The following is a 19,951-nucleotide window of genomic DNA, read 5'->3' as shown; positions in this document are numbered from 1 at the left end:
GAAGGTTTGTCAGACTGTTAACTTTTTATACAATAGTTATAACCTATAGTTACAATGTGCAGCAGAATCCAGGGTACATATTTAAAAATAAATTAAGTTGTAAATATGTCACAATTTCACAAATGCTATAAAATAATAAACCCTTATGTGTCATAGCTGCTTATGAAATAAAGAGTTTATCTTGTGTTATGATCCTGGCTCTCATTTCTTCATATCTCATTCTCTTCTAAGCAGCTAGACGTTGCTGTTATCTTCTGTAAGTCTGAACTTCAACACCCACTAACAAGTTCAGCCCCTTGTCTCTTCTCTACGCTCTGTCCAGCCAGTTTTAAGCTCAGAAAGTTATGTACTTTATGTGCTTCTGACACATTTTGATGCCACTCTAACATTTATTATGTACAATCCTGGAGCGTCTCGAGGCAAAGAAACCAAACTTTACATAGACAGGCAGATAAATGGAAACTTTATTCATCCTGAAGAAATTCAAGTAATCAACATAAATATAAGAAGTACAAGAAAACAGCAAGTTAGCATCAAAAACTTATCAAAACAGGTCAATAACAACATAATACAGTATAGTGCAGTGCAAAGAGAACGTGCAATGTGTTTATGTGCAAACAGTCCTGAGATAAATGTGAGTATGAATTTGATCATGATCCTCCCAGGTCACCATTCAACAGTCTTATAGCTGAGGGTGGGGGTGGGGGGTCAGATGTAGGGGGTGCTGCATGTTGTCCAGGATGTCTTTTCTAGGGTCCATCTCTCTGCCACTGACACCAGGGGGTCCAGCTCTGTGCCCACCACAGATCCAGGCTTCCTCACCAGTCTGTCCAACACTCTTTTTAATTCTGCCCCCCAACAAAACCACAGCATAAGAAAACAGCAGCCCCAACAGACTGGTAAAATATCAGCAGCAGTTTCTTGGAGATGTTAAACGACCCCAGTCTCCTCAGAAACTACAGCCTATGAAGCGCTGCACAATGATTCATTCATTAGAGGCAGGTGTGTTGGAGCAGAGAAACATCAAAAACCTGTAGGACCAAATCGAGCTCTACCCTGCTCTATGTGTTTATTTTTCTTTATTTATTTCATGGTAGTGAAATCACTCTTGGTTGGCCCAGACTAAGCTGATCCCAAAGAAAAGTCTCACAACACGGAGCTCCAGCTGTTCTTAGAAAGCACATGTAGACTGGTTTGGTGAAGTCCCATGCCCTTTCCAGGACCCTGCTGGGAGTATAGATCTGGTCCACTGTTCCACAACCCAAACACAACACTCACCTCCTGCATGATCCTGCATGATCATCTTATTTATAAATCCCCTGGAAGGATCTTGGATTAATCCCGGCCTGCAGGAAAGGAGCTGATAGATGCAGCTTCACTTAAAAGCAGGAAATCCTCTGTTTCATCACCACTGTAATATTTAGTAAAAACTAAAAGAACATTAGAAAAGAACTCTGAAAGGAATACCTTTTGGGTTTACTACTGGTCTGTCACATGATTCACCTCCTCCTCCTCCTCCTCCTCCTCCTCATTAAAGCAGATTGTTGCTGTCAGAGGATTACCACCCGGCTGTGTTTTCCTCTCTGCCACAGGTTGCTTTCCTCCAACTCCTCATTTATTTGAGGACGCTTTGAGGATCATGGGCTTGCTGGACGTCTTCTACTCCATCAAAGAGCGAGCTGATAAATTCCTGGGTGAGAAGAACGTGGTGACGGACTTTCTGGGGAAGGTGGAGGAGAAGACAGGGATCAAGAAGAAGGTCCTTGCTGGCGGTACGTGAGGTTTCTCCCGTTGTGTAACCTGCTCAGTTCTAGTGAAATAGTTTCTAGTGATTCTGCATCTCTCTGGTTTGGATTCAGTAGATCGGTACCAAAACACAGCAAGACCGTAAACTGAAGAGGATTCAGTTAATCCTCACATGAACAGCTGCTGTGTGGACACAGAAATGTTTCCTGCGTCATTTATGCAGCTAGTGGCCTTGTTTTAAAAATCCAAATTAAAGCTGATATTTTTCTCTTAGTAGTGTTAAACTGACAAAGAATCCTCTACAGTTTTTTTTTTACAATATTCAACAGTAACAAACAACCACCAAATGTAAAATCCAAAGCAAAGTTAAGACAAAAAACCTACTAACTTCACAAAGGTGGGAAGAGAAACATTTATTCCAACTAATAAAAAGTAGGGAAACATGGGGAAAAAAAGAGAAAAATAACATATACATACAGAAAAGCTGACTTGTGCTACCTCAGCATATGTGTGTGTGGAAGGGGGGGGGTGGGGGGTTGCCTCTGTAAGAGCTGAGTGTGAATGAGTGTGTGTCTGTATTTTATGTTCATTTTATGTCTGGAGAGACGGAAGATCAAACGTAAACTATGAACAATATATAACATATAATCAGGGAGAAAATGACAATAAAGAACATAAAAAAGACCAATAAAGTGCTGCGGCAGGCCCGAATCCCTTCCCAGACCCACACTAGCTGGTCCTACCTCCTTACACACTCCAAGGTTAGACGTGGAATTGTAAGGCCGTGCAAACTAATGTTCCAGAATTCCCAAATCAAACCCTGAATTTGTGTATTATAGCCTTGTTTCATTAAAGCAGATGTGAAAACATCTGCACAGACCTGCACACCAGAGACAAACAGACATGAACCAGGAAACTCACCAAACCCAAAAATCTGACTCCTAATGAAGTTGTCATTTTAATTTCTAATCACTGGAGATGACAACAAAGCCACTCCGATGTTTTCTACCTAGTTGTGTGCTGTGGAGCTCTGGTGTAAACTGTTCTGGCACACTGACCCAAATGCAGAAGCCTGATAAGTTCTCATTAGTCCAATCAGGTGCTTTGAGGGAAGAAAACATCTTTAACATGCAGCATAGAAGGTTTCCAGGACCAGGATTGGGGAAATGCTGCTCTATGGAGACTTTAGGAGAGTAGTTCAGTCTGAGTGTCAGGTCCTTGTGAATGCAGAGGTCCCGTGAGCGAGGAACAGCAGAGTATTGAGAGTGCAGTGGATCAGCGACAGTGAGGAGGACATGATGTCAGCGTGGTGCCTGGTGCTCGCTGTCTCCCACTCTGAGCAGTGACGTTAAAGCAGATTATCTGCAGGGACAGGCAGCAGAGCAGAGCGGCCTCCATGACTGAACAGCAGCATAAGCTGATCAGAGGTAGGAAAGTTTCCTCATTGTTTCTGGTCTACGTGCAGTTAGAAGCTGTTCATTTGTTTCACCTCAGTTTTAGCCAGAAATTTGACTTGAACATCCACATTTGTTGCCAGATTATGAAGAGATGAAAACAGTTTTCAAAGGGTTAGTGGGTCTGTCTTCAAACAAGAGGCAGGTTCTCCCCCATCATTTTAAAGCTGGCTTGTTTAAAACACAAAGCTACGGCGCTTTCAGCATCTCTGTGTTACGTTACCTCCACTTTAACACGGCATAGAGCCGATTATCTCTAGAAGACATCCAGCTTGTATAACTCAGGCTGCAGAATCCTCAGATCTGCATCACATAACAGGATTTCTTCTTTTAGATCATGATTAGTCAAGAGCAGAATGAGGGGAAATCTCTGCCGTTTGCTGCTGTAGGCTGTGCAGTTTGAGGTCACAGCAGCTTTTGAGCGTTTAGTTTTGTTTCTACAAATAACTGAACTGAAACCCGTTAACATTTCCAGAGTTAAACATCAGGATGGAAGAAGTATTCTGATCTCAAAGCTGACTTATTTTTTATTTATTTTCTTTTACATGACCGCTTGTCGTGAGCTTGCTAATTTTACATTTTGTTTAGATTTGTAATTATTACAGTTCTTTCTTTAATATCATTCTTATACTTCTTTGTAACGTAATTTCTTAAACTGGGAATGACAAATATTAATTCAGACAAATAATCAAGGCAGTTTATTACATTTATCTCATATTAATCAGCCCTTAAAAATCGTTCTGGTCTTTATCTTTTTTGAAGAAGAAATTTTTTTTGCTGGTATTTAAAGTCAGATTGTTCTACTGAAGATTATTAATATGCCAGCACGACAATGTGGCTCTACTGGGATGATTTCACCCCCTTAACCTCAACCTAATTATAACTTAGTACCAAAACCAAGTATTTATTCTCAAACAGACCTTTGATTTGCTGATGTTCTAATCTTGATGTTTTCTTTACCCTGACCAAGCACTTTTAATGCATTTAGAAAAACTGTGCATTTATCTTTAGTAGACTGGACTACTGTAATGCTGTTCTCACCGGTCTCCCTAAAACGTCCATCAGACAGCTGCAGTTAGTCCCGCTGCTACTCCAGTCCTCACCAAGACCAGGAAAGTAGATCCTAGAACTCCAGTCAGATCTTTACACTGGCTCCTGTCTATTAAATAATTAACTTCAAAATCCTGCTGTTAGTTTACAAAGACCTGAATGGTTCAGGACCAGAATCCATTCAGGACCTCTAGTTATGAAGCAACCAGATCACTCAGGTCATCAGGGTCAGGTCTACAGAGTCAGAACTAAACGTTGAGAGGCAGCGTTCAGCTTTTATGCCCCTCACGTGTGGAACAAACTCCCAGAAAACTGCAGTTCTGTTGACTCAGCAGTTTTACATCAGGGTTAAAACTTTTCTATTTGCTTCCTTTTTATCAGAACAGCTGTTAATTTCTCACACTGGAACTTTATTTCTTGCATCTTATTCTATTTCAACTTTTTCTGTTTTTTTTAATAATTTCTTTCTTTTTAAAGTTTGTTTTAATGTACTTTTTAATGCTTCTTCTGCCCCCTGCTGTAATGCTGTATTTTTTGTGTGCAGCACTTTCAATAGACTTGTACATGAAATGTAAGAGAAAAAATTTTTGCCTCTAATGAAACAGTATTAGATGGAATTGAAGGATAAAATGAGACAGATAAAAGCCTGGCTGGTGTACAGCTTCATATATTTATATTAAATCTGCTTCAAAGTGAACCTGACGTGTCCTGTGTGTCCTCGTCCAGGTGCCGTCTCACTGACAGGACTCTACCTGGTGTACGGATATGGTGCCTCACTCCTCTGCAATCTGATTGGCTTCGTCTATCCAGCCTATTATTCGTAAGTTGTTTTGTTTTTGTTTGTTTGTTTCTCAAGTTTAACACTGATTTATATATTACTTTAATAACTTTTATATATATTTATTTGTGCTACAAAATTAATGAACACGCTTCCAACCAACACAGTACACAGTCTGTAGTGGACGCTGTCTGGTATGCATTGTTCATCTGCACTACAGTGCAACCAGAGACAAGACTGAAGGTGACCAGACAGGAAACAACGATGAGACAGAGAAAAGGAAGCCTAGCAGATTATATACCGAGACAATAACAACAAAGGAGGAGCAGGTGTGATGATCAGCAACGGAAAACCAGGAAGTAACCAAAGAGAAAAACTCCACAAAATAAATCAGGAAGAAAGATTAACACAGGAAACTCAATGTGAACTTAAACTGTAAAAAGACTGTAAACAAAGTCTTACCTGAGAGCACCTTTAGGTGGCCTGATGGTGGGAAAGACTGGAACAAAACTCACTTTTAAATGAGTCCCACGGAACAACCACAAAGAGGAGAGAAGGAACACAGCAAAACTTAATGTTATGTACATGAACCAGAGTTACACCATCAGGTCTTCCAGCCTCATCTGGAACCAGAAACTGATAAATATCTGAGTTAATTTATCTCATCTTATCATGCAGACTAACTTGTCCTCCTCCTTCACTGCTCAGATTCTCTGAAGAGTGTGAGTAGAATATCTAGAACAGATTAGAAGGGAGAGAAGAATAATGTCAACCTGATGTCACAGAAATACATAAAATAACAGGAGGTCTCAACACTTCATGCGGTGCGGTCATGCGGTTTCCAGTCAGGAATAGGAGGGGGTGCATATTCTAGCAGGGGGTTTTGTCAAATGATTTTGTAGATCATAACAAAGGATTGACTTTACAGCAATAGACAGTCTTCAAATGGCACAGGTCACAATGGCACTGTGTTATTAATCCATCTCATTAGAAAACTGTTAAAGAGTCTGTGATGTCATCAATACAAATAATAAAAAATCAATCAGATCTCTCGTCAACACAGCAAACATTAATGGTCTCACCAAAATAAAAAGTGAAATCTCCTGAAATCAAAATGAAAGCTTTATCTCAAATTGTTGTTTTTTACCTGTCGGAGAATAAATTTAGACTTTCTCTCTCGGACAATAAACACCAGATTTTTTTGTGAAGGTGCAAGAGAGACGGCATTTTCTGCTACACCCTAACCCAGGGTCAATGTTTCCCTGCTCCAACACATCTGACTCAAATTAATGACTTATTCTGCAGAACGTCATAGACTGTTGGATCCATTTAATTTGAGTCAGGTGTGCTGGAGCAGGGACACACAGAAAACCTGCAGGACTGCACCGAGTAAAATAGTCCTGCCCTAACCTGCAGCAGACACGTTGGGCCTAATTCGGGCTACTTTGGGCACTTGTGGTTTAGCTAAAAGTGTCTTGTGGGCCACATGTAGTCCATATGTCAGATGTTGGCTTGGATGTGGATTACAGTAGGTGCTGTGTGGACCAGAGGTGGTCCAAATATGAGTGTTAGACAAAGCTTACAGTAACTACTTTGGCAGCTATATTCACATGGAGTCAAAGGCATAAGCCAGGGTCAAATATCGGCCAAACAAAAGGGCAGATGTGGGCCATAACTGGGCCAAACATGTAATGTCTGGGAAAACTTGATGTGTTTTTTTTTCCAAGATATGAGGTTTACTGTGCACAACATTCTAAAGGTGTGACAGCTACGACTACATCTTGTTACTTCTTTTAATTAAAGTTCTTGCAAAACACCGATTCTCTGCAGAATCAAAGCCATCGAAAGTCCGTGCAAAGAAGATGACACAAAATGGCTGACTTACTGGGTGGTGTATGGCGTCTTCAGCCTGGGCGAGTTCTTCTCTGATATTTTCCTCTACTGGTTTCCGTTTTACTATGCGTTCAAGGTAAGACCCCACACAGGAGTTAACGATGAGTGATAAACTCGTCTTGCTGTGAGATTGTTGTGAGGAAGAAATCTTGCTGTTCTAGAAGATGAAACATTTCAAAAGGTTTAATTAACAGTATGTCTCTGTTTTCTGTCCCAGTGTCTGTTCCTGTTGTGGTGCATGGCCCCGATGTCATGGAACGGCTCCCAAATCCTTTACAACAAAGTGGTTCGGCCTGTCTTCCTCCGCCACGAGGCCACAGTGGACAACATGGTTAGCAACCTTGGTGGGAAGGCCATGAGTGCTGCAGAGAACCTCACCAGAGAAGGTTCTACCAGTCCAACACCAGTAAGATCAGCTCTCAGCATTTTTCCACCAGTTCTAAGTAGATAACATCTGTTTTCTTGCCTGCTTCTCCTTCAGTTCTGACCACTCTGGTGAAGAATAAAACCCTGATGACAACGGTAGCACCAGCAGCTCAATCCGAACCAAAGAGCTTACCAAGTTCATCAGCACAAACCTCAACAGCTAAAGTTGCTCCATCACAGCCGAGCGAAGAAGAAAAACCAGTAAGTAAACTACATGTGCTCTCCCCACCTCCTCCCTGCATGTCTGCCTTAAACCAGTCTTAGAGAAACTATCTGAACCAGTTTACTCCAACTTGGAGTGATGGATGCAGATCTGACATTCAGCCAAGTTGTAATAAAGTGGAGCAAAGCTTCGTAGAGACAAACAGCGTAGATGTCGCCTGAGCTGAGGTCTGTTCTGTTGGCTGTAGTTAATTTTAGAGTAGTTTCTGGTGCTGGAGTCTGTTATTTGACTGCATCTGGACAGAAAGGTGGAAAAAGAGAGGGAAAATGGCAACAGACTCTGCAGACTGGCTGAACTCAACAAGCTAAGCTACATGACGTTTAACAGTAGACTTTCTATGTGCTTTAATTAATGAGAGATGTGTTAAGAGAGAGCACAGGGTTGGAGCAGAAAGACCATTTTAATACAGATCATCTTCCTGGTTGGAAAAATACTTAAAACCGAAATCCCAAGGAGGCTTTATAAAATGGAACTAACAACAGAATACACTGATTTCCAAATCTCATCACCCATATTTTATTGCCAGTAGAACATAAACAACATATTAGATGTTGAATCTGAGACATTTTTATCATTTAAGAAAAAATATGAGATAATTTTGAATCTGATGGCAGCACTTCTCTAAAAAGTCAGAACAGAGGCAACAAAATGCTGGAAAAGTAACTGGTACAAATAAAAAGAAACAACTGGAAGAGCATTTGACAAATAATTAGATTAATTGGCTGAGGGTGAGTAACATGACTGGGTATCTCACTAAAAGTCTCTCAGATGTTGGAAGAAGCAGTAAACGTCACCCTGTGTTGCTGCCATCTAATTCAAAGTGAGCTCATATTTTCCATGAAATAGTAAAATGTCTTAAAATCTGATAAGTTCTATTGGGAATAAAAATAAGGGTTTATGAGGTATATCATTGTATTCTGTTTTTATTTACATTTTACACAGCATCACAGCTTTTTTGGAATTGGGTTTTATTCATAAATCTTCTTAACTAACAACCTAATTTTTTTAATAGTTATTGGTGTCCTTTCCAACATGATTATGAAATTATTTCAGATTTTTTAGTAATATTTTGTATTATTACAGACATATTTTTTCTCTATTATCAGGATTATTTGTACTTAATATGTTGAAACTTTCTCTTTATTTTTCAACACATTTTGTCATGTTTTCTGTAAATTTTGAAGTTTATCTGTCATAGTAACACATGAAAACACCTTGAGATTTTTCTCACACCTCCTCCATGAAGTGTTTGTGTGTAGAGCTCATAAATAAATGGATGATCTGATAACATTGCTGTCCTGTCACCTGTTCCAGCCTTTCCTTGGTTAACCAGTGTGGTAAGTCAGCTGGTTTGGTGTTAGAGTAGAAGCAGTCAGTGAATGTGGTGTGATCAGAATTAGCATGAACCCTAATGACCCTTTAAAGACCCGAAGAGTGTAAAAGTTCTGCTCTGTTTCTCTGAAAAATGTGAAATATTCATTAAACATGAAACTTTGTCCACCACATTTAGCTTGGGACCAGAGGTTGGGACTGGAAAGACATAATCCAGAAAAAAAATCTTATTTTGATAGAATATTGATTTACAGAGATGGTTTCAATTCAAACTAAGAAACTTTCCTAAACCTAACAAACTATTTTAAAGTACTTTTACCAAGTAGTGTGGGATGTTTAAATATGTTGAAGTAGATTTATTTTAAACCTTATTAAATTTGCAGCAGCAGTGTGTTATTTTTATTTTTGTGTGTGTTGATTTTTACTCACTTTTCATAATTTACTTCCTGTTTAGTTAATTAAGAAGAAGATTAACTCTATCAAGCCCGACAAAATGTGGCAAACAGTGTAATTTTTTAAATCTAAAGTCTTTATTTGGCCCTTGTAAAACAAATGTAAAATAAAATTAAAAATAAATAAATAAATAAATAAAATAATAACTTTATTTTGCATAATTACTGTTTCTTATTGTGTGATGCCTATGTCAAAATTATTGTGGTCCATTATTGTATTATTATTATTGTATCCACCAGGAGGCAGAAAGCAAATATTAGATGTTCAACAGGGTTTAGAGCAAAGTTTTTACCATAAAATGATGCAAAAGGTCTCAGAAAATGCATAAAAATGGACACATATGGCATAAGGGTTACAACACCAGTAGTTGGGAGTCAAAAAGGCTGATAATTAATTAGTTAGTCTATTAGTTAGTCTTGTGTTTACAATTCTGATCTCTCAACAGAGACGCACGATTGCTTTTTGAATACTTTTAGAATAAGATGTGTAAATATCAGTGTATGTGTTGCTGGTAAAGAATAAATGAAGATGGCACATAGCACAAAAAGTTTCAGGCTCGCCTAAAAAAAATAAAAAACAAAAAACACCTCCAGGATTTGTATGGATATACATTTGGAATGATGCAGCTGTAGCTCTTAACCATCAGTCTCTATCATATTATATAAAATATGTGAACATTATCTCTACAAAAGCCAACTCTGATAAAGTGAAGCAAAAGAAAATGAGAGTTTTAGGACCGCCAGTTCAGGAGGGGTCTCCAAAACTGCCATTTCACTACAGTTTGGCACCATCTGTTCTCACCGTCCTCTTGCTGGGGACCTCAAGTTTTCAAGGTTAAAGGCAGAGTTTCTTTCATCTTCAGTGATTCTTAGCTGCAGATTTGACTGCAGACCTGAACAGACCTAAAAGGTATCCACCTCTACCTCCCGTTTTTCTTCTTCTTCTAATTACAGCTTCTAATTACAGCAACTTTATCTCCACCGGACTGATCCACTGTTAGATTTTAGGTCCAAACACTTGGACTGATGCCTGAGGGATGTCTTTATTAACACTGGGTTTAGTCATTTAAAAGTCATATTTGTAATCTAATTGAAGCCAATACCATACGGAGTGAAAAAGGCTTACGCAAAATTATACTGTATTTTGCTTCCAAGCAGCTGGAATTTCTTGTGCATTTTTTAAGGATCAAAGATTTTCAGCACAGCACATGCCTATGGTGTTGTTGGATCAGTCAGGTGGAGTTGAATGCTGCACATTTTTCAATCAAACTTGAGCTGTTTTCACACATAAACGCCAGATAATCAGCAGAATGTGCACAGAACACAGGACACAATGCACTAATTTCATTCTTGAAACTTGTGTTTTACTTACAAGATGGATGCAGCTCCTTGATGACTATGTGACCACACAGTTTGAAAATATCCACTATCGTAACAAGTGAGTGGAAAGCAACATATTGGTCCAGTAGAAATGAATCTGGAGCTAGCATGCATGTCCATTAACAGTAATGCTCCAGAAGATTAGCTGCTACATTCACACACCGTCTCATCCCTGCAGTCTCTCTGAGATTTTACCACAGAGCTGGCCAGAAAATATGCACGAGAACTCTGGATCAAATGTAGATATTTGCATTACCACGTGTTTGCATGTGAGAAAACAACTCTGGCTGCTTATGTGCTTCATGAACAGCAGAGCAGAAAACCTGAAGCTCTTTCCTGATCTAAACCCAGATTCTTTAAAAGTAAAGATGTTGGTTGTAACTGTTGGTTGTGTCCATTGTTATTTATGTGCACATCAGGATGAGCTTGGAGTAGACTGATGGTAAGTTACTAAAACCTTGCTCTCAAACACGCCTTCCTGCCATTTCTCTGCAGCTGAATGTGTCAGCATCGTGTCAGAATGAGTGCCCTGCTGCTTTCCTGTTAGAAGTCTAAGAGGCGAATTAGCTTGGTCAGTAGGCCCAGAATGCTATGACATCCATAAGTGACTGACATGTTGTAACCTCACAACCTCTATAAACCAGGGTGAGCTGTTTTCTTTTACCTGTATATGTCCTAATTTGGGAGCTAAAAAGTGCACCCAGCCTTTTAAATCGTTCAGGAGTTTGCTCTATCTCAGCCTCAAATATGTTTACATCAGATTTATGTTGCATTTCAGTCCCACACTTCAAAGTTCTTTATTTGCCATTTGTACATAAAACCAAAAAGTCAAGGTACATTGGAATTCTTGTGCAGGGCTCTTTCAGAGTCACAGTTTTAAGTAGTAGGAGAGAAAAGATGAATCAAGAATAAGAATAAATGAACACTGTACACATTAGAAAATAAACTATAGTAAAAAATGTATAAATACAAAAAATATATATATAAAAATATAATATGTAGCCATACTATTATACACTGTACAGTGCTGTACAAGAGCAGAAGGTATTGTGAGATAGAGGAGTGGGTAGGGGGAGAGGGAGAATAATGCACATGAAATTCTCAAGCAACTGAACACTGATCAGAAGAACTGCACATTATACATGAGGGGATATAAAAGACATCATCCTGTTTCACAGGTGATGATACTGCAGGTCAGATATTGCACATGCACATGTAATTAAAGTGAGATGGTGTCTTCCACATTTTGCATTTTGCATAAGTTCAGTAGTTTTGTTTTGACATCAGTCTGACTGTGGTTGGGAAGAAGCTGTTGAAAAAGCGAGTCCTGTGAGTTTTGATACTGTCCGCTCTGCTGTGTCTGAGGTTGTACGCGCACAGTGTTTGTGTCTGAGCAGAGGGTGAGCGGGATGAAGTGAGTCTCTGATGATTCCCTCTGCTCTTTTCTGACAGCGCTGCTCGTACATACAGTCCATGGAAGGAAGTTTTGTGCCTATTATCCTCTCCGCAGTCTTTATGACTCTTTGCAGAGCCTTCCTCTCTGCCTGTGTGGTGTTTCCATACCAGACAGTGATGCCTGCGGTGAGGATGCTCTCTATCAGTCCTCTGTAGGCCAGCGTGAGAGGGCGATGGTTCAGACCAGCTTTCCTGAGCAGTCTAATGAAATAAAGTCTTTTCTGGGCTTTTTTCACTGTGGCTGTGGTGTTACGAGTCCAGCTCAGGTCAGATGTTACCTGCAGTCCTAGGAATCTGTAGCTGTCTGCCCTCTCCACCTCAGTCCCTCTGATGAAAAGAGGCTGTAGAGGGGGAGGGTTCTTCCTGAAGTCCAGGCTTATTTCTTTCGTCTTGTCTGTGTTGAGGATGAGGTCATTCTCCTCTCCATAGACAGTGATGTTGTTGACCAGGGCCCTGTATCCTGACTCGTCTCCCGCCTTGATGAGGCCCAGGACAGTGATGTCATCAGCATATTTGATGATGATGGTACTGTCCTGGGTGGAGACACAGTCATGTGTATACAGGGTGAAGAGTTTGGGGCTGAGGCAGCAGCCCTGCGGAGATCCCGTGCTGACTGTGAGCTTAGCAGACACCCGCCCTCCCATCTTCACAACCTGTGGTCTTTCAGTCACTTATTATTGTTATCCACTTTCTCAGACAGCGAGCAACAGGGGAGGAAGAGGGAGAAAGAGGCAGTTGCAGTGAAGAGAAGCCAGAGTAATTTAGTGTCTCTTCACTGCAGCCAAATTATGGAGAAAGTGTGTGACTCTGCCTTCAACTTCAACTTCCTCACTTTCTCCATGTTTTTCACAAACAACTTGATAAGAGGAACTGAAGACAAGGTGCATGGTTTGGACTGATGGCTTTTGTAGCTCGGGGATGAAGTTGTTCAGGAGTGTTGGATCTGAAAATCCACTATCTAGTAAAGCTAGAAAATGCAGAAATTCAAAATTCCCATATTCACCTTGGTGATGGTGCATGGAAAGCCTAGTTCGTGACATACAAAACAGGGTGCTGGAAGCTTGCATCAGTACTGCATAAACACAAAGGGTCTCTTTTTAAAATTTTGTTTGTGTGTAAATTAAGCTCTTCAGCATACTGTGGTAGCCTTGAATGTGGACATGTTTGTGTGTATCCACACCATCATGATGCCACGTACAGCATGATACACTACACTCAACCCACGTCGTTTTCACCAACATAAATCTGGTCACTCGAAATAAATATAAATCTGATTCTCATATCTGAAACAACACTGAACCATTAAGTTTGAACTGGCTTTTTTAATGTGCAGCTAAAAACCCTGAAAATGAAAAGAGGTGGAATGTAAAGGCCAAAATGCAGTTTCGTAGCAAATGGTCATAGTCTGACAACAAGTGAGCTTTTTAAATTTGCTTTAAAACGATGACTTGTGTAGGTGAGGAAGCCTTGGCTAGAATATTTTTTGTTATTTGAACATCCACATTGTTTTGTGCAGCTTGTCCTTGTTTTACAGAAGCTGCAAAACTGGCACATTATTTCAAATTGGATCTGTGGTCCAGGGGAGGATAAAACAATGTGCTCCTCCTGTATGATTAATTCTGATAAACTGAGCAAAAATTAACATATTCAGAGATGAACAGGAGATAAAAGTGGATTTTATATGTGTCTATTATTACAAACATTAAATTAGACTATTATTTGTTTTAATAAATTAAACCATTTTAAACAAATAATTTTAAAAATGAGAATGAACAAACCTAAGAAGAATATAATCACTCCATGTTTCCTCCTGTTTTTCAGGCCGTCAGATAGCAGCAGAGGAAGAAGAGGAGCCTCTGTGAAGAAGAGGAGAGTGAAGATGTTCCTCTTCATCATGACAGATCCCAACAGAAAATCCTGCTCCAGTGAAAGACTGATTTCATTTATCTGTCATGTGTTGTATTGCTGTAGTGCAGAAACTGACAACAGTCTCTTGTTTTCTCTGTATTTATATTTATGATCTGGGGATCACTGTGTTTTTTTAAGCTCCTGAATCTTGATTTTAATGAACTCAGACAGACTTTGCACCTCCGTGGGCTACATCACCACTTCTTCTTAATGTTAAACCAAATCCTGTAACTGCAGTTTTAAAACATGCACTAACTTCAGATCGCTCAGATTAAAACTGAACTGAGTTCAAGGCCACCATAAAACAATTAATGCTGATTTCTTCTGTTCTTTTCTTTAATCAATGTTTTAGTCACACTGGAATTCATTATTAATTTGTTTGGTTTTCAGATTTGCTCTCTCATGCCTACCAGGTACAGTTTGGTTTGCTAGACCAGCCTGCTTGTTTGAGAGGGGGATGAGTGCCTAAACCTAACCAAACTGCAACTGAAAACTCAAATACCAATAAGCTAAAAGAAAAAAAGCATATTAATGATCATCAGACAAAGACAATGTGTAGTGTTTTCCACTCAGGAATCAATCAGTGAACAGCTTTGCATCTATTCTTTTCCATTGCCATTATCTTCTTCATCATTAAGCAGCTTCCTTGGTTCACTACTTCCTCATCTGAATAAAAAATTCATCTATCCATTACGACAAATCTGTTAACTGGCTTTTTTTCCTAAAACAACATTTAGCTCGTCACATCCTGTCAAGACAAAACCTTTGGCAGATGCTTCTTTTATACCCAGTACTGGCGCCCTCACCTGTCACCACTTAATCTGCTGATTGTAGAAACTTCCAGATTGCTGTTACTTATTACTTGTCTTATTTGTCTCTCTTCTAACTTTTTTTGACTGTGTTGCTGGCATCAAACCTTAAATTTGTTTATATTTTCTAAAGACAATAAAGTTGGCCAGTGAACACACTGAATTTATGTTCTTTGGTCTTGTATGTGTTAAATAAAGTATCAAACAAGTCTCCCGATAACAGATTTAAGTTACTAGAACTTTACCTTCACTTTGCACATGATTTTCTGACACTGTTTGACACATATGGCAAAATCTGAGTCCATACTTTAATTTATTTAGTGTCTCTAGCTAAAGCTCTGCATTCCCAAAGAGCTGTAGTTTGGTCTTCTCTGTTCATAATCAAACAAAACATAAACAAAACAAAACAAAACAAAACAAAAAAAACACATTTTTTATTCCTCTGTAAAGGTAAATGCATGTGATAACATGAATTTCTAAAGCAAGAAATTAAAATAGAATAGAATAGAATAGAATAGAATAGAATATGGACTTTTTTCACTTACAGAGGAAATTTGCAACAAAAAATAAATAAGAACAAGCAAAAATGGGGTCAAATAGAACACACTCCAACACTGTAGGTGGCGAATTTGCTCATTGACACGAGCTGCCTTCATAAAAAAGGAAAATGAACAAGCAAGCAAATAAACAAACAAACAAACAAACGTAAAAGCAAATAAATAAGTAAATAAACTTGAAGGATAAAAGTGAAAAAATTAAAAATAAATTTAAAGAAAAAGGAAGCCAGCATAAGCTGACGTGGCACGTGACGCATTCACGTACGCTTTCCGTCGCCTTTCTGTAGCTTCCGGTTGTGCTTGTTGACAATTTCACCAGGTTGGGGTCATTTTCTGTCCGTTCATCTGGTTCAATTTGTAGTAAACTGCAACCGAAACCCGATCGGAAGCTTCACCTAGACGCATAAACTTTGGTAAGATCTGAGATTAAAGCAGTGTGGCTAACCGGCGTGTTTTTTTAAAACAATGTGCCGAATTCCGTTCAACAGCTTGCAAAATAATTGTATAATTGTCAGTCATTTTTAACTGCAAGAAAGACTCGTTAGTATTTTTGTTGACATTTAAAATAATTCGGCTCAAAAGTTTTTCACCGAGATGCAATTAATTGCCACGATCAGCTTGAGTTAAACATCTGATTATTACTGTATCACTGGGTTAATTTACAGGACGATGAGTATGGATTAGCTGGGATTATATAAATTAAAATTGGAGATAATTCTTCTTTGTTTGTCGAATTCAATAAAATTTATTTTATCAAGATTCTATCTGCTGTGGTCAATATTTGCAACAAAATTGTAACTTTGATTGATAAATTAACTAAAATCAGAGAAATGCCATGCACTTTCACGGCTATAGGCTGCACGAGCTCCACATGTTTTCGGGTTTAACATGTGACAAACCGTAAGTTAAATAAAGTCAAATCTGATTTCTGAAGGCGGAATTGACCTTTTTCATTCTTTTAAAAGAACATGAAATTTGTGTTTCAGATGGAGGAGGTGAAGTTGTCTTCGGCAGAATGAACATTGGCTCTAAAAATAAGAAACGGATGGTGTTACCTAGCCGCCCTGAACCCCCCACAGTGGACCAGATCCTGGAAGACATTAAGAAAGCGTCTCCCAATGACCCGGTCTTCAGCATCCTGGAGAGAACTGGACAACGTGAGTCCAAACAGATGTTCACAATCTGTGCAAACACAGCAAGATGCAGCTAGTTAAGATCAGTATGACTCGTATTGTACTGTTGTCCTTAAAAATTCAGGGCATTTAAAATAATCTGGCTCTCATCTGATGAGAAGCACATTGACAGCTTCATCATCCAGAAAACTGTCATTCATTCTGTTTAGTACATTTATATTATAGCAAAGTCTTATGCTGATGTTTTAGCTGTTATTTTTCTGGCTGTTGATTCAGTTATTTTGCTGTTTTCTCTTCAGACTCGTCCCCCCCTGCAGACAGTGAGGTGGAGCTCAGATTCCAACAGTGTCGTAGGTATCTGGAGCTGAATGAGCAACTGAAAGAGGCTCAAAGCCGACTACGGCACCAGAGGGAGGAGCTGCAAGCGGCAGGGGAGCAGCTGGACAGAGAAGTGGATCAGGTCAAAGGTCAAGTTCTCTGATTCGACACTATTGTGGTCACCAACTTCCCTCTTTTGTTCTGGACACTCTCCCTGAGCGCTTATTTTAATCACAGAGTCCTGACAAACCTGTCCAAATGACCTTGATTCAGTCTCAGGTGGAGCGACGGCGTTGCCTGACCTCTGACCTCACATATGAAACGTGAACGTGTCTCTGAGGACCGACATCGATGCCTCCTGCTGCTTCAGTAGGGAGAAACTTTTCAGTCAGAGCTGTAGGATGTGCTCCTGACTTAACAGACAAAACGTCGACACAAATTAAATTTTACCCCACTGTGAGGTGATGCATGTTGGGAAAAGTGGATCTGATTTGTTTGATAAGTTGTAAATTAAATTTATGATAAGTTCTGATTACATTCAATCTTCAGAACTAAGGAATAATAACTGAATAAAGCAAAAATATGTTCACACTGAATACAAAGCCACTTTTTGCCCCTTTTCCCTTCCTGTATTTAGCCGCTGGCCTGTTTTGTTTTTCTATAATTCAGCTCAGTCATTGTGTTGTTTGTAACCATGGAAACTGCACCTACAGCCTGATTATAAAGTAAAAGAAAGTATATAATATTTTAGTTTTAAAGCTTACATGCCAAGACATAAAAGAAAAATACTGAAAACTAACAAAAATGCAAAAGCAGTGTGTGAAAAAGTCCTTTCTTATTGCTTCCACAGTAATTAAGAGGGTTAGAAGCAGGCAGGTGCTGCTGATCAACGCACTGATAAACTGATCATCATTAGTGTGAAGTCCTCTCTGCTGCATCCAGGTGTGTTAACATAATCCCAAAGAGGAAAGACGTCAGCAATGATCCTGGAGAAGCAACTGTTGCTGCCTATCGATCTGGGAAGGGTTACAAGGTGATTTCCAAACTATCTGGACTCCATCATTCTGCAAAGAGGAAGATTATTCAAGTGGAAAACATTCAAGGCAGCTGCTAACCTTCCCAGAAGTGGACGTCCCAGTAAGTTCAGCCCAACATCAGACCGCGCAATGCTCAGAGAAACTACCTAAAAGCTCCATCTCAGACTCTCCGGGCTTCAGTTAGCATGTTAAATGTTAAAGGTCACAACAGTATGGCTTGTTTGGAGAAAAAAACATGTCACCACGGCACAGCTGAGGTTTTCTAAGCTGCACCTGGAGCTTCTACAAGCTGCTGGTTCATGAGGTGGAAACAGTTTGTCACTCACTGCTTCTGCATTTTAGCTTTGCTTAATTAGTAACGAGGCCGTGCGACATGCAGCTTGTACCTCATTTTAAAGCTGGTCAGGACCAAACAATGTTTTCATTTGTTCCTGTAAATGCTGGTATTTGCTAATGATAAATGGGTGTGTGTGTGTCACACACCAGATGAAAATAAAATACAATAAAAAGACTTGAGCTTGCATTTAGCATCATCTTGATCTTGATTACACATTATTTCTGTTTATTTATGTGCTTAATGTGCTTCATATAATCGTTTTTTAGTCCCACATCTTTTCTTCCATCTCTGCAGAGACATTTTCCTCAAAACAGAACTGATCCTTCCTGCTGCTTTTTTTTCATTCACTAGTTTTAACTGAGCTCAAGCAACAAATAAAACATCAGCATTTCTCCCATGGGTGTCTTAGTTGTACATTTTATTGACCTGCAACTTTTTAATTGTTCTCACTGATGTTTCTGGATACCTAACTGGGTCAAAATCAACTTTTTTTTTATATGCAAATGATCAAGTAACCCACAGAAAAGAGTGGAAATCCAACTCGTGCACATCTGTATTGTCTATATAACTGAGACCCAAGAGCCATGAAACCACATGTGTGTATGCGGGTAGAGTTTCATCCCCCTGATGTTTTTATCCTCTCCAAAAATAAACTAAAAGGCTTTTTTTCAGTTTTCTATGCTTTAGCATAATTATCACATAGAAATCACAGTAAACGTAAACACGGACTTAGTTTCAGATATAACCCTTTCTAAAGAATAACATATTCTGGAATTGAATACAGGAATATAAACAGAATATATGCCTGCTGGAATTTTTAAGCTTTTTGAACCAAAAACTAGAGAAATGCAGATGTGACATAACCATTAGTCAAAGACATAAGATGACATTTAAAGGACAAAACCTTCAGCAGCTTCACAGGTGAACGAAGGTGTGATCACTGCTACCTCCAAAAACTGAGGTGATTAACTGCAGTAGAACTAATGGTAAATATAAAAGCAATACCCATCAGCTCACTTTGCAAAGTTTACCTATCTATCTATCTATCTATCTATCTATCTATCTATCTATCTATCTATCTATCTATCTATCTATCTATCTATCTATCTATCTATCTATCTATCTATCTATCTATCTATCTATCTATCTATCTATCTATCTATCTATCTATCTATCTATCTATCTATCTATCTATCTATCTATCTATCTATCTATCTATCTATCTATCTATCTATCTATCTATCTATCTATCTATCTATCTATCTATCTATCTATCTATCTATCTATCTATCTATCTATCTATCTATCTATCTATCTATCTATCTATCTATCTATCTATAAATGTACTATTATTATTACTTCATAGAGATTCAAAGGTCTACTTCTTTGGATTAGTTCAATTCAAGAGTTCCCGTAGGATTTACTTTTCCATAACTGGAAGCAGCTGCTGATGTTTTGAAGGATTTGATGAAGAAGAGAGGTCTGCTGGACAACCAACAGAAGTAATAATGGGACCTTATTCTGCAATTTTCTGCTCAGTAAAGCCAAATAAAAGCTGAATTCAATGTTTGCACTGAAACACCTGCAAACTGAACATTTAAAATCAGTGATGCGTTCTTCAGACCTTCACATCAGTGCCTGCATGAAACAAGGTCGACACGGA

At 39.0% G+C, this 19,951-nt stretch overlaps 2 protein-coding genes across 5 annotated transcripts; both read left to right on the top strand.

Annotated features, from left to right (window-relative positions):
- Nucleotides 1-1,620: 1,620 nt before the first annotated feature.
- Nucleotides 1,621-14,998, top strand: LOC121652868 (receptor expression-enhancing protein 6-like). Of its 4 annotated transcripts, none has more exons than XM_042005946.1 (6): nucleotides 1,621-1,772; nucleotides 4,977-5,070; nucleotides 6,859-6,997; nucleotides 7,139-7,307; nucleotides 7,403-7,548; nucleotides 14,011-14,998. In XM_042005946.1, the coding sequence occupies exons 1-6, from the start codon at nucleotides 1,640-1,642 to the stop codon at nucleotides 14,020-14,022; spliced, it is 693 nt and encodes a 230-aa protein (XP_041861880.1). In that variant the 5' UTR covers nucleotides 1,621-1,639; the 3' UTR covers nucleotides 14,023-14,998. The 4 variants fall into 4 exon arrangements, with proteins under 4 accessions (XP_041861880.1, XP_041861879.1, XP_041861882.1 ...); XM_042005945.1 differs by lacking the exon at nucleotides 14,011-14,998 and adding an exon at nucleotides 8,885-8,907; XM_042005947.1 differs by lacking the exons at nucleotides 1,621-1,772; nucleotides 14,011-14,998 and adding exons at nucleotides 3,140-3,173; nucleotides 8,885-8,907.
- Nucleotides 14,999-15,739: 741 nt separating this feature from the next.
- On the top strand, nucleotides 15,740-18,685 carry c14h19orf25 (chromosome 14 C19orf25 homolog). The gene is made up of 3 exons (XM_042005949.1): nucleotides 15,740-15,876; nucleotides 16,450-16,620; nucleotides 16,896-18,685. The coding sequence occupies exons 2-3, from the start codon at nucleotides 16,479-16,481 to the stop codon at nucleotides 17,075-17,077; spliced, it is 324 nt and encodes a 107-aa protein (XP_041861883.1). The 5' UTR covers nucleotides 15,740-15,876; nucleotides 16,450-16,478; the 3' UTR covers nucleotides 17,078-18,685.
- The last annotated feature ends 1,266 nt before the right edge of the window (nucleotides 18,686-19,951 follow it).

The sequence above is a fragment of the Melanotaenia boesemani genome, chromosome 14, assembly GCF_017639745.1.
Source record: "Melanotaenia boesemani isolate fMelBoe1 chromosome 14, fMelBoe1.pri, whole genome shotgun sequence".
Lineage (NCBI taxonomy): Eukaryota > Metazoa > Chordata > Actinopteri > Atheriniformes > Melanotaeniidae > Melanotaenia > Melanotaenia boesemani.
Note: the sequence above shows the minus strand (reverse complement) of the source record. Positions and strands in the feature narration are given on the sequence as shown.

Coding starts and splice junctions, on each gene's coding strand:
- LOC121652868 (XM_042005945.1), top strand. CDS start 1,640: ATGGGCTTGCTGGACGTCTTCTACTCCATCAAAGAGCGAGCTGATAAA. Junction 1,773..4,976: donor GAAGAAGGTCCTTGCTGGCG/GTACGTGAGGTT, acceptor GTCCTCGTCCAG/GTGCCGTCTCACTGACAGGA. Junction 5,071..6,858: donor GTCTATCCAGCCTATTATTC/GTAAGTTGTTTT, acceptor GATTCTCTGCAG/AATCAAAGCCATCGAAAGTC.
- c14h19orf25 (XM_042005949.1), top strand. CDS start 16,479: ATGAACATTGGCTCTAAAAATAAGAAACGGATGGTGTTACCTAGCCGC. Junction 16,621..16,895: donor CCTGGAGAGAACTGGACAAC/GTGAGTCCAAAC, acceptor TTTTCTCTTCAG/ACTCGTCCCCCCCTGCAGAC.